This window comes from Astatotilapia calliptera, chromosome 13 (assembly GCF_964374335.1).
Source record: "Astatotilapia calliptera chromosome 13, fAstCal68.1, whole genome shotgun sequence".
NCBI lineage: Eukaryota > Metazoa > Chordata > Actinopteri > Cichliformes > Cichlidae > Astatotilapia > Astatotilapia calliptera.
Window position 1 is genome coordinate 26,174,194 of NC_137434.1, and position 13,415 is coordinate 26,187,608.

The 13,415-nt window shown below is 42.5% G+C and overlaps 1 protein-coding gene across 5 annotated transcripts in view; it reads right to left on the reverse strand.

Annotated features, from left to right (window-relative positions):
* ehbp1 (EH domain binding protein 1) overlaps window positions 1-13,415 on the reverse strand; it is a 162,862-nt gene that overhangs the window by 97,675 nt on the left and 51,772 nt on the right. For 4 of the 5 annotated variants that reach the window (XM_080288055.1, XM_080288054.1, XM_080288052.1 and 1 more), the window contains exons 7-11: window positions 9,007-9,188; window positions 7,437-7,576; window positions 5,190-5,303; window positions 3,461-3,598; window positions 2,190-2,451 (exon numbers count right to left, since the gene is read on the reverse strand). In XM_080288055.1, the coding sequence (XP_080144181.1) occupies window positions 2,190-2,451; window positions 3,461-3,598; window positions 5,190-5,303; window positions 7,437-7,576; window positions 9,007-9,188 (836 nt within the window). The remainder of the gene's footprint in view (window positions 1-2,189; window positions 2,452-3,460; window positions 3,599-5,189; window positions 5,304-7,436; window positions 7,577-9,006; window positions 9,189-13,415) is intronic. The other variant, XM_080288053.1, reaches the window with a different exon arrangement.

The window sequence follows — 13,415 nt, forward strand, 5'->3', positions numbered from 1 at the left end:
TTTTTTATCTTGTAAAATTAGGTTGTCGAATACAAGAAAACATTAGAAAATATGTATATATTTTGCCTAATCGTTAAACATTTTGTTTATAATGACCTATAATAACCATTAGGACCTTTTAAAGACATCCTAGGATCTAACTATAAATTCATTAATAGGGAAACAAAGGTATGGTGCAGCACAATGAACAGCACACAGAAAGTGGTAAGTTAATAGAAGATGCAGGTGCACTGAGGTCAGGACTGTGTGACCTCATATCCTCACTACCCAAGGTGGACTACTGACAGACAGGCCAGAGCACGACTGACTACATTACACACACGCACAAGCACTCACCAAAACACACACGCATACACATACCACAGTGTTATCAATACACAGGCATGCTGGTGGCAATGAAAGCAGGGGCACGGCCTTAAGACATTCACTCAACATGCAACAAGCAGTCCTAAACAAACAAGAGAATTGGATGGAGGAGGAGGAGGGGGTGAGAGGAAAAACTGATTGACTGGGTATCTGTGAAAGAGAAGGTTGGAGGTACTCAGTGTCCTACTGCAAAGTGATAGAAGGGGGAAAAAAGGAGGGAAGTGAAGAAAAGAAAAGGAGGCAGGTCTATAGAAAAGCTCTAACAGACCATCGCTGGCTAAAAGACATGTGAAAGGGCTGCAGTCAAAACACTGCGCTGCCCTCTTGAACTTTCTATTCTGCAGTGAGCTGCTCCTGATGTAAGAGACAGAGAAAAAGAAACACACCAGTCAATTCCTGTCTGTCTTTGGACAGCTGAGAGGAGTGAAACCTACGCCTGTCTGTGTGACGGCTTCGCTCAGTGGCAAAAAGGGGTTTACATTGACAATTTGGGCACGGCTGCTCTTGTGGAGATGGTCACACACTATTGGTGAAACGGTTCACTGATGGGAACACTTCAGAAGGATCCCCACATCAGTGTGAAGCTAAGATTCAACCCCTAAAGGTTGGCAACCTTTACTATCACAAGATAAAGTCTATATTGAGCTTTTAGAGAAGGTGACACAGCCTATTAAGTATAAAATAGCCTAACATTTCAGTAAAAACTGAGATTCACACATACACAACAAGCTACCTTTTTATGCTGCGTTCATTGACTAAATTTTTTCTTGTTCATTTATTTAATTTCAGGAAGTTCCACTGAGATTAAATATTTATAAGTAAGGGTTGCACAACACAGCCACCAAACTTAACTAAAATGAAAAATTTTAAAAATGCAGCATATACCAAAAAAAGTAAACAAATAACCAAAAAAACACCTCCGTTGCCACATTCATCATATCTTTAAATTCAACAACAGATAGAAGCATCTTTATATTTTCTTCTTTACAAAGTAGCTGACAGCACTGATGAACCGAAATGATGCGGAACAGGAACAAGGAAGAGGGAATGGGAGGGTGGGGAGCAAGCGTAAAGGAGCTCCAAGGTGAAATAAAAATGAGCAGAGTCTACGAGGAAGTGAAGGAGAAAGAGGGAAAGTATGGGGCAACAAGTTGATGGGAGGGAGAGGATGGGGAGGACGGGTGGAAGACTGAAGAGGGAGACAAGGTTAAAGAATGCAGTGAAACAACAGGGCCCTTGTTCCTGTTGAAAGAGCTGCCTCGTCACTTTGCCCTGTTTGGAAGGGGGGAGCTGTGCCTACAAGTGCTCCTCTAGAAGGAGGGGGAGCTGCAGGACTCGGGCTGCCAGCAGTAATCGAGAACGTAACAGAGCGCTTTAAGTATCACTACTTATGAAGAAAAGTGCAATTCCTCCAATGGCCACTTGAGTCTAGTGATCTGAAACCCTTAAATCTACATGCTTTCTATTTGCCACCAGGGGGCGACTCTTCTGACTGCACAACGATTTTCTGCGGTGTAAAAGTCTATGGGAAAATGGCCCTATAGTCACTTTTTCAGCACAGTAGACACTTTCCCAGTCAGTTTATAAGCTCAATCACTGGTCTCGGGTCAATAAAACAATAAAACATGACACTTTAAAAAAAGAAAAATAGCACAGGATAAGGTGCATGCTCTTTACTTAACAGCATGTTCACGCCTCATAATTCAAAGTTACTGTGTCATCAAATGCAAAAAAAACCCCCAAAAAAACAAAAAACAAACACCATTGTTTGAAACAATTCATTGGACATTGAAACAATTGTCCAATGAATAACAAAATCTTACTTGTCGAGCTCCTCCTCGTTGTGAGAAGTGTCCGCATACAGGTACTTGCTCATGTCAACGGGCCGGACACCTTTCCTCTGCCTCGGTTTGGGAGGTTCTGGATCTGGCTGAGGGTCTGTGTCCTGGTCAGGCTCATCAAAGGGGTTCCCCGGACATGCTTGTGTCTCTGGCTCATCTGGCTCGTTGAACGGATTTGAGTCGTCGTGGTCATAAAAGGAACTGTCGTCAGCCCGCGGTCGTAGGACCGGCTGGGCAGGGGGCTCTGACAGAGGACAGAAAGCATTGACAGCATGTATAAATCATGTTACTCCTAGACTTGACATGAGCTTTGGTAGCTTGTGATCTCAGTATGTTGAAGAGATAGACAGCAGAGAGAAACAAAATAAATGTGCCTTAACCTCCTAAGACTGGAACTCTTTCATGGCATACATTTTTATTTCTCTTTGCTATTTGGGCTGATTGGGACCTGATGAATGTAAAAACAAAGAATTATCTTTTTACCTGATGTAGTTTCTGAGAAGAGGATATCAGGCCCTTGTACAGTAAAATTTAGTATTGTGGTCTAGACAACCTAAAATGTGATTTCCACATATGTGGATGCCAGCTCCTAGAAGGTTAACTGCCTATTTGACTTTTCATAAATTGTGTGGATAATATTTAGTTTATTTCAACATTTTAAGGATCCAGGTTCCCTGTGTGGGCTCCTGGGTGGTGCCTGCACATATGCTTCATGCTGCCTTCACTGCCAACATAAGACAACCAAATCCTACACACAGCCACTATTGAATTAAAACAGCAACTGCATCGTCCCCAAAATAAGTAAACCTTTGTTGAAGATGATAAGGACATTAAAGGACACATGTACATACGTAAAAATATGCACTTGAGAAAGTAAAATCCAGGATTTAAGGCTGAAGATCAAAGACATCTTAAGTAAGCAAATAGGCAGCAAAGGTGTGCTTTTATGTATGTGAGAGCGTGACACTCAAAAACAAATACCTGTCCACTCAGGTGGTCAGACAAAAATATTGGTTTAGGTGTCTGACTGAAAGCATTGAAGCCTGATACAGTTGCAGAGGATTATACACATTCATGGTATCTGCACATCAGAACCTTAAAGCCACACTGCTCATCATCCCAAAGACTTTTCCCAAAGCAACACCAAGAAGATCGCAACCAAAGCCAGGCACGTTTTACAAGTTTTTACAATTATTATATATTAAAATGAAGTTGAGTGCATTTTCTTCAGAAGCTGGCAGAGCTGCACATACCTTCCTCATCAGGATCATCAAATGGGTTGAGATGGTTGGGATGAAGGTCGACATCGGGCTCATCAAAAGGATTGTTGTTCATGGCGGGAGCCATATCCTGATCCTCGTCTTCCAGGAAGTTCAGCTTATTAATCAGCTCTGTTGCCAAAGAGTTCAATAAAAAGTTATTTTAAATTAAACTACAGAGTCAAAACAGCTACACAACAAAATGCAATGAACAAACAGCCACAAAGCCAAATGCACCAAAATCTGCACTTCGGAGTGAACCATTCAGTCTTGGATAAGAAATCCCGCTTGCTGGGGAGCACTGCCTAAACTCCTTTGTTCCTCAACCATTTCATCCTTCTTCAGAGCATATACAACAGTGGCATTCTGGGAAATTTTGTGTGGTATGGAGGGTTACTGTGGGAGACTGTGGCGAAAGCATGGTGTTGCTATGGAGTTCCCAGCTGGAGGGGGTACTTGTGTACTTTATCTTCACTATACTCACTGTAGTTCAATCGCATGCTGCCAGGGTGTGGGTCAGTTTGAAAAGAGTGTAAATGTGCCTGAGGTAGATGCCAAGAAATGTTGCTGAGAAACATGAAAATCTGAACTAGTATAAAGAAAAACTGTGCTGTGAGCTACGTGTCCTGGGTCTATATGTAGTGTGGCTATGTGAAGTGGTGATGGCTGATAAGAGGAACAGCACTTAACTCACAACATTCATGGCCAAATTTAGGCCATGACAAGCGCACATGTCCAAGAGTGTGTTTAAATCTGTGAGAGGGTTTGTGACTACTCCTATCCAAAGAGAAGAATGTTGGAAGACCCCAAATAAACTCAGAAAACCTTGAGAGTACAAAGCTATGTTTGTTGTATATTACTGTTAGCCAACAGGATGTAATTTCCAGTTGAACCAGTGACTGGAGTTATTTGCCCAGAGGAGAAAGGGAAAGCTTTCGCATAAAGCCCTTATTTATGCGATTTTTAATAAGATGAAAAAGTTTTACAACTGTGCCCTTGCAAAAAAGAAAAACAAAACACTTTATTTAAATTTAGCCAAGGTGTGAAACATCACTGGTGGTATGACCCAGGGGCCACTGAACCTGACTTAGAAGTGCAAAAGGAGACGAGCATGTAGGGGAAAGCGGCCAAATTTAAATTAACTATTCTACTTTTATAGACAGATTGGTCGGACTTTTAAAAAAACATTTTTTTTATCTAGCTTAAGATCACGTGAGAATATCATAGGCTAAATATTCTCAATTTAAAATAAATATACTTAATTCTATTTTGAAAACACAAATATTGCTTTGACCTGAAAGAGGAAAAAGGGTCTCTTTCTTTTCTTTTCTTTTTACCTGGTTTGGTTCACTACCAATTGCAGTAAAAGAGTGGGAAAGGTCACATTGTCAAATAAGAGAAACAATAGGAACCAAAAGGATGAACACCAACTGATGTGTTCACAACACCACGTACTGCACGTCACCACATGATTGAAGATAAATCGTACCACACAACACGACTACAATACCAATGTCACGAAGGATCAAGGGATAAGGGAGGGTAGAGCCAAAGAGAGAGGAAGAGGGGGAGACAGAACATTATGGGAGGAAAAATAAAAAATAAATAAATATGTAGATATAAACCGTGACACTGAGGGGTAGGAAGAGGCAACACAATGCTCACAAGACAATAAAAGAAGAATCGTGGGATGAAAAGGGGTGAAAGAAAGGTGAAAAAAGACCTTGGGAGGAAGCAGCAGGCTTAGCTGTTGCTTTGCGTGCTCGCTTGGGAACACCACCATCATCATCATCATCCCCATGTAAGCAGCTGAGGGCATTCAACTGGTTTACTATCTCTGCAAACGACAGGTCCATACAGGAAGGGAGGGAGGAAGAAAAGCAGTGAACAAGGCAAAAATAACACACACCATCCAGAATGTCCACACACATCCACACCGCACATTACACTGCACAATAACTGAGTGCAGACTGTTGGTTTGGTTTATATTATCATCAGTTCTATCACTAACAAGTCTGCAAGTACAAACAGATTAGTAAAGAGGAACACTAGTGTGAATGTGCATGCTTTAGTTAGTAATAGCGCTGCGATCAACCATTTAGCTGGTAAGGTCTACACTATAAAGTTCACAACTTTATAGTATTAACAGCCAAATGCAGTGTTTCCCACACCAACTTTACCTGGGCAGGTCACCTCAATCAAGTATATTTATGACTGCCTGTTAATGATAAATAGCTAGCTCGTCCTGTCTTGTGCTGCTCAATTTTTGCTGGGCAACTAGTTGTTTGCTACGTTTCATATCAGTAGCAATATCCAGGTCCAAACACTCCTTCAGTTCCCAAAAACAAACAAAGCTCTGGGACATTACTGAAAGTTTAAAACAGTCCAGATTTGTCCTGATACTAAGCTTAATCTCAACGCCAGAATATGTTCTGAAGGGTTAAAAGTTTTTTAGGGGGTCGGATCCAAAAACAAGAATTGAAGCACTGCAGCACATTAAAAAGGACAGAGCCTCGTTCAACGCTGGACCGGGAAAGAGCATCATTATATCATCACCGAACAAGCAGACTGTGGTGTTCCCATAGACTCTCTGTAAAGTGTACACTTGAAGGTGGATATCATTCAGCCATTTCTACAGTCTCTTCTCCTGGGGTTGAACATGCTCTACCCTGTGTCTTAGACTCCAGCAGGTCTAAGTAAGAAAGTCTTTCTTTCTCACTGTAACCAGAGCTGGCAGCATATGGAGAACTGGTTCATGTACCAACATGTCAAACTCCTGAAGGCTCCAGAGCAGAACAACAACTGTCATCACTCACTGCCATCCAAGATGTGGAAGACGTTTATCCCCAGGAGTAGAGACTCACTATTGCTCAGTTATAAAATATTTGCAGAGGAAACCGTGTTCTGTGGGAAACACTGCATCAGCACTACAGTGCTAAATGCATGCACAGAGCCAAAAGCTAAAAAGAAAAAAACTTTATCTACTTTAAAATAACATTTCTGACATGCCTCCAGAGCTTCAGGTTCCAGACTGATAAATAAAGAGGTAATACTGAACAATGACTAACAACCCTATATAAACACAGAGTTTTATTGAGGTTTCATAATTTACATACAGCATATAAAAAGACAAAAGAGAACATGTGTTTTACAGCGTATGCATTGGTTAGCCTAGTGTTAGTATTGCTGGGGCTGCTTGCTGGCTTGCTCTGGAGGTACCATTCAGGCAAGAATATGACAGCAGCGAGTTTTGGCAGCCCGGCCCATCCTTTGATTCAGAGATGTGTGCTAGTGAAGCGTAGCTGTAGGCGCTCAATGCATATACATATAAATGAGATGAAGAGCATGAAAAAGAAAGGAGAGAAAAAATGAAGCTTAACATGAAGAGGTGGCGCTTTGAAAAGTTGGATTAAGCAAAGCAGGAAGCAGCGCGGCCCGTACATGCGACCGTAGAATGAATCATGGATGTAAGGAAGGAGCCAAGCCACCGTCAGTCTGCCAGTGCAACCAATACAAGACGAGGGGAACGAGGGGTAACAAGGATGTGGGAAAGTCAAAGCAACAGAAAACGCCCTGAAGCAGACAATACACGGCAAATAAAGCTCATGAATTTACAAACTCTCACTTTTTTATTTGTGGAAACACACACACACACACACACACACACACACACACACACACACACACACACACACACACACACACACACACACACACACACACACACACACACACACACACACACACACACAGAGAGAGAAGCATAAATTGGGGAAAACAAAGAAACCAAGAAGCAAAGTAAATGCCCCAAATGAAGCCTGGGTCCCGCGCTTATTCTTCAGGAAGTCTGGGAAATTTCGGGCGTTTTGGGGATTTTGATCAAATGACCAAAAGCAACTTCAATGACTTTCAGCAGATAAATCTTTGATCTTACAAAGCAAAATAAAAAAGTGCTCCTCCAGTGTTTTACCTGTGATCTTAGCAGCTTTCTCCTCCTGGTTGACCCTGTTCTCCTCATCCTCCTCATTCTCCTCCTCAAAGTCATCCAGGTTGCCAATGTCCGCCTGTTTCATGCTCATCAGGCTGGCCAGGCTCTGCATGTCCTCATCACTGGACCCCACCAGCCCCAAAAAAAACCAAGAACCAAAACAATGTATACACATAGATAGAGAAATACATGCAGCTGAAAAACATCAAGACAGATAGGACAATTTAACCTACACACCCCACATACATTTAAAATCCATCTCTTTCAATCATTTCTTCACTCCAGACGACCATTTTTACACCTAAAACTTTAACACCCCTCCCTCACATTTTAAAGCTTCTTTAAAGCTTGGTTTTGACTCCAGCCTCTGCCCCACTGATGCATTTCTACATCATTTCTTGTATTTTATGTAGTCCTCTGTGCGCCCCCCTCCCCACAGTCCCTCGATACCACCGCTCCATCATAATCGCTGTATTCTCCTCTCTGTTCTTTGTGTTTGGTGTTTCCCAGGCCCATGGGCTCATTTGAACTGCTGTGATGGAGTTTGTTTGTGTGTGGTCGACATCATTCCCCGAAGGGTTAACAAGGGTTACGCGCCATCGACCCGCCATCCGCGACACAACAAAGGCCTCGCCGCTTTGCTCATGCTCAGTGTATATGTGTTTGTGTGTGTGGGGAGGGGTATCTTTAAATGAAAGTTGCTGCCATCAAATTAAAATGAATAACAAACAGAAAACACTGACTGAAAGCATGTCTTCAAATGAAAGATGGTTCAATATCTTAAAATGATTGACAAGTGTCTGTGTGTGTGTGTGTGTCTGTATGTACCTATAATTTAAACTGATAAATGGAACAAAAAGCAAAATTTCACCCTCTAACAGATTAACAAAGAAAATTTAGATTTTCAGTCACCTCTGGTTAGAAGTGACATAAAAAGGGTATTAGCTAGACTTTTATACCAAGCATGTGTTACTGGTCTGCAAAGGGTAACACAAATTACTCTCTTACTCACAGCAGGGATTATCAACAGCTTTACTTGTCCTCTTTGCTGCAAACTTGGCAACTTTATTACTTTTTAAAAGAATATCCTTTCATACCCTTCAGTGGATAAAAGTCTCTTCATTACTAGACTCTAAATTAGAGCCTAATGAAGCCAGACTGTCCAAAATTAATTGTGACCAATGTGAAAGAGTCATGTGGATATCTGTGGCTCCAATCAGTCACTAGTGTGAGACATTCAAAGTTGACTGCTGTAACGGTCTTGTGATTAAAGACAGCAAAATTGAACATGACGATCTCACTATGTGCTTGCTTAAATTACTTTTGAAACATGAAACGACACACTGATTAACTCAACACAAGCAAAGGCAACAGAACAAGGAAGAAGTGAACATGGGTGTTGGGCCCAATTTGATAGGTATTATTCCTACATGCATCAGACTTAATGTTATAACTAGTGAGGGTTACAAACAACTTAGAACACTGCTGAATATCGCAACGTGTAACCACTTCCGAAGGATGTGGGTCATAATATAAGAAAACAAAAACTTACGTGGCCTTCCCCTCGCGGAGGAAAATGCAGGAGAGGGAGAACTGCAGCGTGGCTGACACCACCTTCTTGGACAGCGGCTTAAACTTCAGCTTGACATCTGTCTGTGTGGGCATCGGACTGGCGTATTGTTTCATGTTTATACTGCTAGTGGCCAAGGCCTTCCTCCGCCCTGATGGAGACTCCTGTGGACAGACAGAATTTAAGAAAGAAAGAAAAAAGAGGTTGAGTTTAATTGTTTTTTTTATTGTTTTGAAACTTTCATAAAGTGATGGGAGAGGGTTAAACTGATGGCCCATCACAGTGTCAGGTTTATATAAATCCAGAAGAAGCTAGAAGTGGGTCCCTCCTGAATTCCTCATTGTGAATTCTGCTGTAAAATCCCTCCTGATATTTCCTATCAAAGGTCCGCGCTGAAGCCATTTTTGCTGTACTTCTTTTCAGAGATGGGCTCTGGGCCAGGGGCTAGCAGTCAAATTAGAATTTGGGAATATGCCACAGACCAGGTGATAAGAGTTATACAATCAGTGACATGGCCCTGTGTGTGTGTGTGTGTGTGTGTGTGTGTGTGTGTGTGTGTGTGTGTGTGTGTGTGTGTGTGTGTGTGTGTGTGTGTGTGTGTGTGTGTGTGTGTGTGTGGATGCAAGCTGCTCACCAGAGGACCGTGTGTTAAAAATAAGAACTGCCGGAAAGCCTTGTCACTGACTGCTAGATATGGAAACTAAACAGTTGGGGATGCTCCAGCCTTTTGTCTGCCCTCCCTCCAACAAAAACTGATGGGTTTTGCCTGCTATGGAAGCACCATGCTGTCAGTGAATATCAGGCTGGTTCACCTCCTTGCTGTGTTGATACCACTGACATACCATGCCCCTCTCGGTTCTCTTGTGCCTCCTCTCTTTTAACTGATTCCGTTTTTGTAATGTGTTTCCTGGTTAAATGTTCTTTTTCCCTATTTGCATGGGAGAAGGCACTGATCTTAGCACCAAAACCAACCTGTCTCACACGTCCCTTCACAGGCCAGCCAGAATGAAAGCAGCAGGCAGCGGTACGGCACATGTTCTCTTTTCTTTTTAAAATGCCTGGTTTCGCCTGCTCTCACTTTTTGTCTCCATTTCACTGCACGGCTGTCTAAAAGCTGCATCCAGCTATACCACAGAAAAATACCTACTTTTCTCAGCTGTGAATCGAGCCCTGAGGATTCATCCTCTCGTGCGCACAATACCGAATAAAGCAAACCAGCAAGCTCCCTTTCACACTACACCAGTCTGAGAGCACATATACATATACACATACACTCTGGCGGATAGGCTAGATAAAGCGATACAAGCTCTTTACATTGCCTGTTTCCTGATGTCTTCACACACAAACACATACACACACACTCCTTGGACGCTATGGCTCTGTGGGGGAAAACTCAATCTCAGCCTTATCGCTGAGGACTGCAGGGTATTCACACACACTCTCACACTCACACACACAGAATTTGTATCAGTACAGAGTGGTAAAGCTTTTGGTAATATAGAGAGAAAATATGTAAGCTCCAAATAGAGATTAAAAGTGTTACAGGCCAACCATACGAGACCCAACATGTGATACTCAAACTGCAAATAACTGTGGCCGGAAATACTGAAGAAGTGGACACAATAAACACTGAAGTAAACAATCCAAGCCTTCACGACCTTATATGAACTTTGCACATGTCAAATTATATTTTACCTATAAGCTAACAAATTTGATAACACATAATAAAACAAATAAGTTGATGCTTGAGACAGACTACTCTGAGGTGAGAGAGCCTTTGTTTTCAGATGACGGTTCTTTTTCAGACAGTTTTGCTGACTCCATCAAAGGGAAACCTCCACTGCAGTGGTCTGGGATGAGAATTGGGATCTCAGCTGGGAAAGAGTGAAGTACTCATTCTGGGTTGGAAATGTGTTTTTAGAGTAGAGGATGAATAAAGAATTGCAGCAGCAGACTGGCAGATGGGTTAGCCTGTACTGGTCTGCTGTGTGAAGAGAAAGCTAAACATATAGTTTAGTCGTTGGTCTTATTTCTGTCCTCAGCTATGGCCAAATAAGCTCTGGTGGTCTCCCAAAAAACAAGGTAATGGATACAAGTGGTATAAATGAGTGTCTGGGCTCAACCTTACACAGATGGTGAAGAGCTGAGTTATTCAGAGCTGCTACTCTTCCAAGTCAAGAGGAGTCAGTTGAGGTGGTTCAGGCGTTTGACTAAGATGCCACCTGGATGCTTCTTAGATGAGGTGTTTTGGGCATATCCAAAAGAAGGAGACCCTGGGGGCAGAACCAGGACAGGCTGGAGGAGAGGGAGGTCTGCAGATTGCTGCTTAGACTACTGCCTCCGTGACTCTCACCTGGATGGATGATGGGTGGATGCTTGGCCCAATTAAACACAATAACACTTGTAGAAATGTGCAAGAACCAGTGAAAAAAAAAAACTGTTGCGAGTTGGCAGTCGTTTTCTGTAATCAGAATACATTAATAAGGGTATAAGTGGGCAAAACGGTCTATAAAAAGGCTATATGAGCGTGGCATTTTCAATGAAACTCAAGATTATCAGTACATTTTAAATGTCTGGCCCTTAATGCCATTGTCATTTCTTGGTGTGGCCTTAAACAGTGTGAAACTAAGTTTGACACTGCTGAGGCTAAAGCAGCTGGCATGTGGTAGCAGTACAGTAGAGCACAGCCAAAGACTGTGTGAACCCAGTTAGTATACATCCTTGCTCAGGAGTGAAAACAGCTGATCTGAATCTGTATCTCTAGCCTCTACTCCACCTTTCCATTTCTCCATCTCCTGTCGATATCCAACACTACATCGCTACGAACCCTCCTATCCTTCCATCTCTCTCCCTCTTTGCCTCCTCCTTAGTACCTCACGCCTCTCTCAGACCAATAAATAAATAAAAACTACAGAAGCAAGGCCTCTTGACATTTCCTCTTGACATTTGAGCCTTGTCGCATTGGCTGGGGAACATAATGACATATCATCGGCACAGTGATTGTCCACAGAGCAGCCCCATCAGGACAGGAAGAAGATGAGGAAATAAAAAATAAAAAAAGCACTCTCTTCCCACCTCTTATCTCTCTGCAGATTACACCCTGGCTATTATACTAAGCTAATAGCGCATGCAGATACTTTATGAATGAATTTTCCAAATGCACTAAACACTTAAGAAGAGGGGATTTAGCAAAAAGGAGGATGGGGAGAAAGGGGAGGTGGGGAAAATAGGAAATACTTAAGGATATGCAAATACTCTGACGGAAGAATGGAATAACCATTTCAACAGATTTGAGTAGTGGCAGCAAACAATGGGAATGTGCTCCATTTCCCCAGATGCTACTTGTCAATCAATGTGTGTGTGAGAGAAGGTGATGGTGAGCGGGGAAGTGGAGGGGGTAACTGGGATTAGAGGGACTAGGAGGTTGTGACAATGTGTAAAATGAAAAGGGAGGACAATGTAGAAGTTGAATTTATTACAGAGAGGATAGAACTATCAATATGCTCTTTTCCTGAGCCAGGAGGAGGACTAAATGTGTGTGCAGAGGAAGCACAACAGGAGTAGGAGAAGAAGACGGGCACAGGCAGAGGATGTAGGATGTAAAGGAGGGAGGGGTGATGGCTGCATGCTGCCCCCTAGTTGCATCTTTTTACAACTACAGTGCATCAACAGAAATCAAGGTTAAGCTTCTACTTGGAATCTATTTAACTCAAAAATTCAGGCTCTTCTTAAAATAAATAAATAAATAAATAAGAGCATGCAAACCTGAAACTACCCACAGTGCCTCATCTTTTTTTATAAATTCCAGTCAAGAAGAGTGTATCTGTGTTGGAGCAGACCTCGTCTTAGACTACCAGTCCTGCCTCTCTCCCCCTGGTGCCAGCTGGCCCTGGATCGATCCACAGATGCTCCCCTGGTGGGGGGGCAGGGGTCAGGGCAGGAGGGTGCCCGGGGGTCCTGCTGAATCTCTCTGCCCTAAAATGCCAATGGGACGGGCCGGAGAAAAGCAGGGGTAGGGACCCTTTTGTAAGGGAGGGATGGATTAATTATACTGAGTGCTAAAAAGAAACCTGCCTTCTTTGTTCAGACCTGGTTTGAAACAGACAGTTGGGTAGCGTTAAACCACGTCAAAAAGGCGACGTTCACACTGCAGGTCTTAACGCTCAATTCCGATTTTTTTGATCAAATCCAATTTATTTTGTCTGCTTGTTCACACTACAAATAAAATGTGACAGCAAACGCGCTCTAGTGTGAACGCTCAAAGTGGCCCGCATGCGCAAAAGAAGACATCACACACAACGCGCTCTGTTTAGGCTCAGAGAAAACAATATTGTTTGACTGATGGCCCTTAATATAAAGACTTCGGACTTTACGTTTTCCAATTTTTGCTT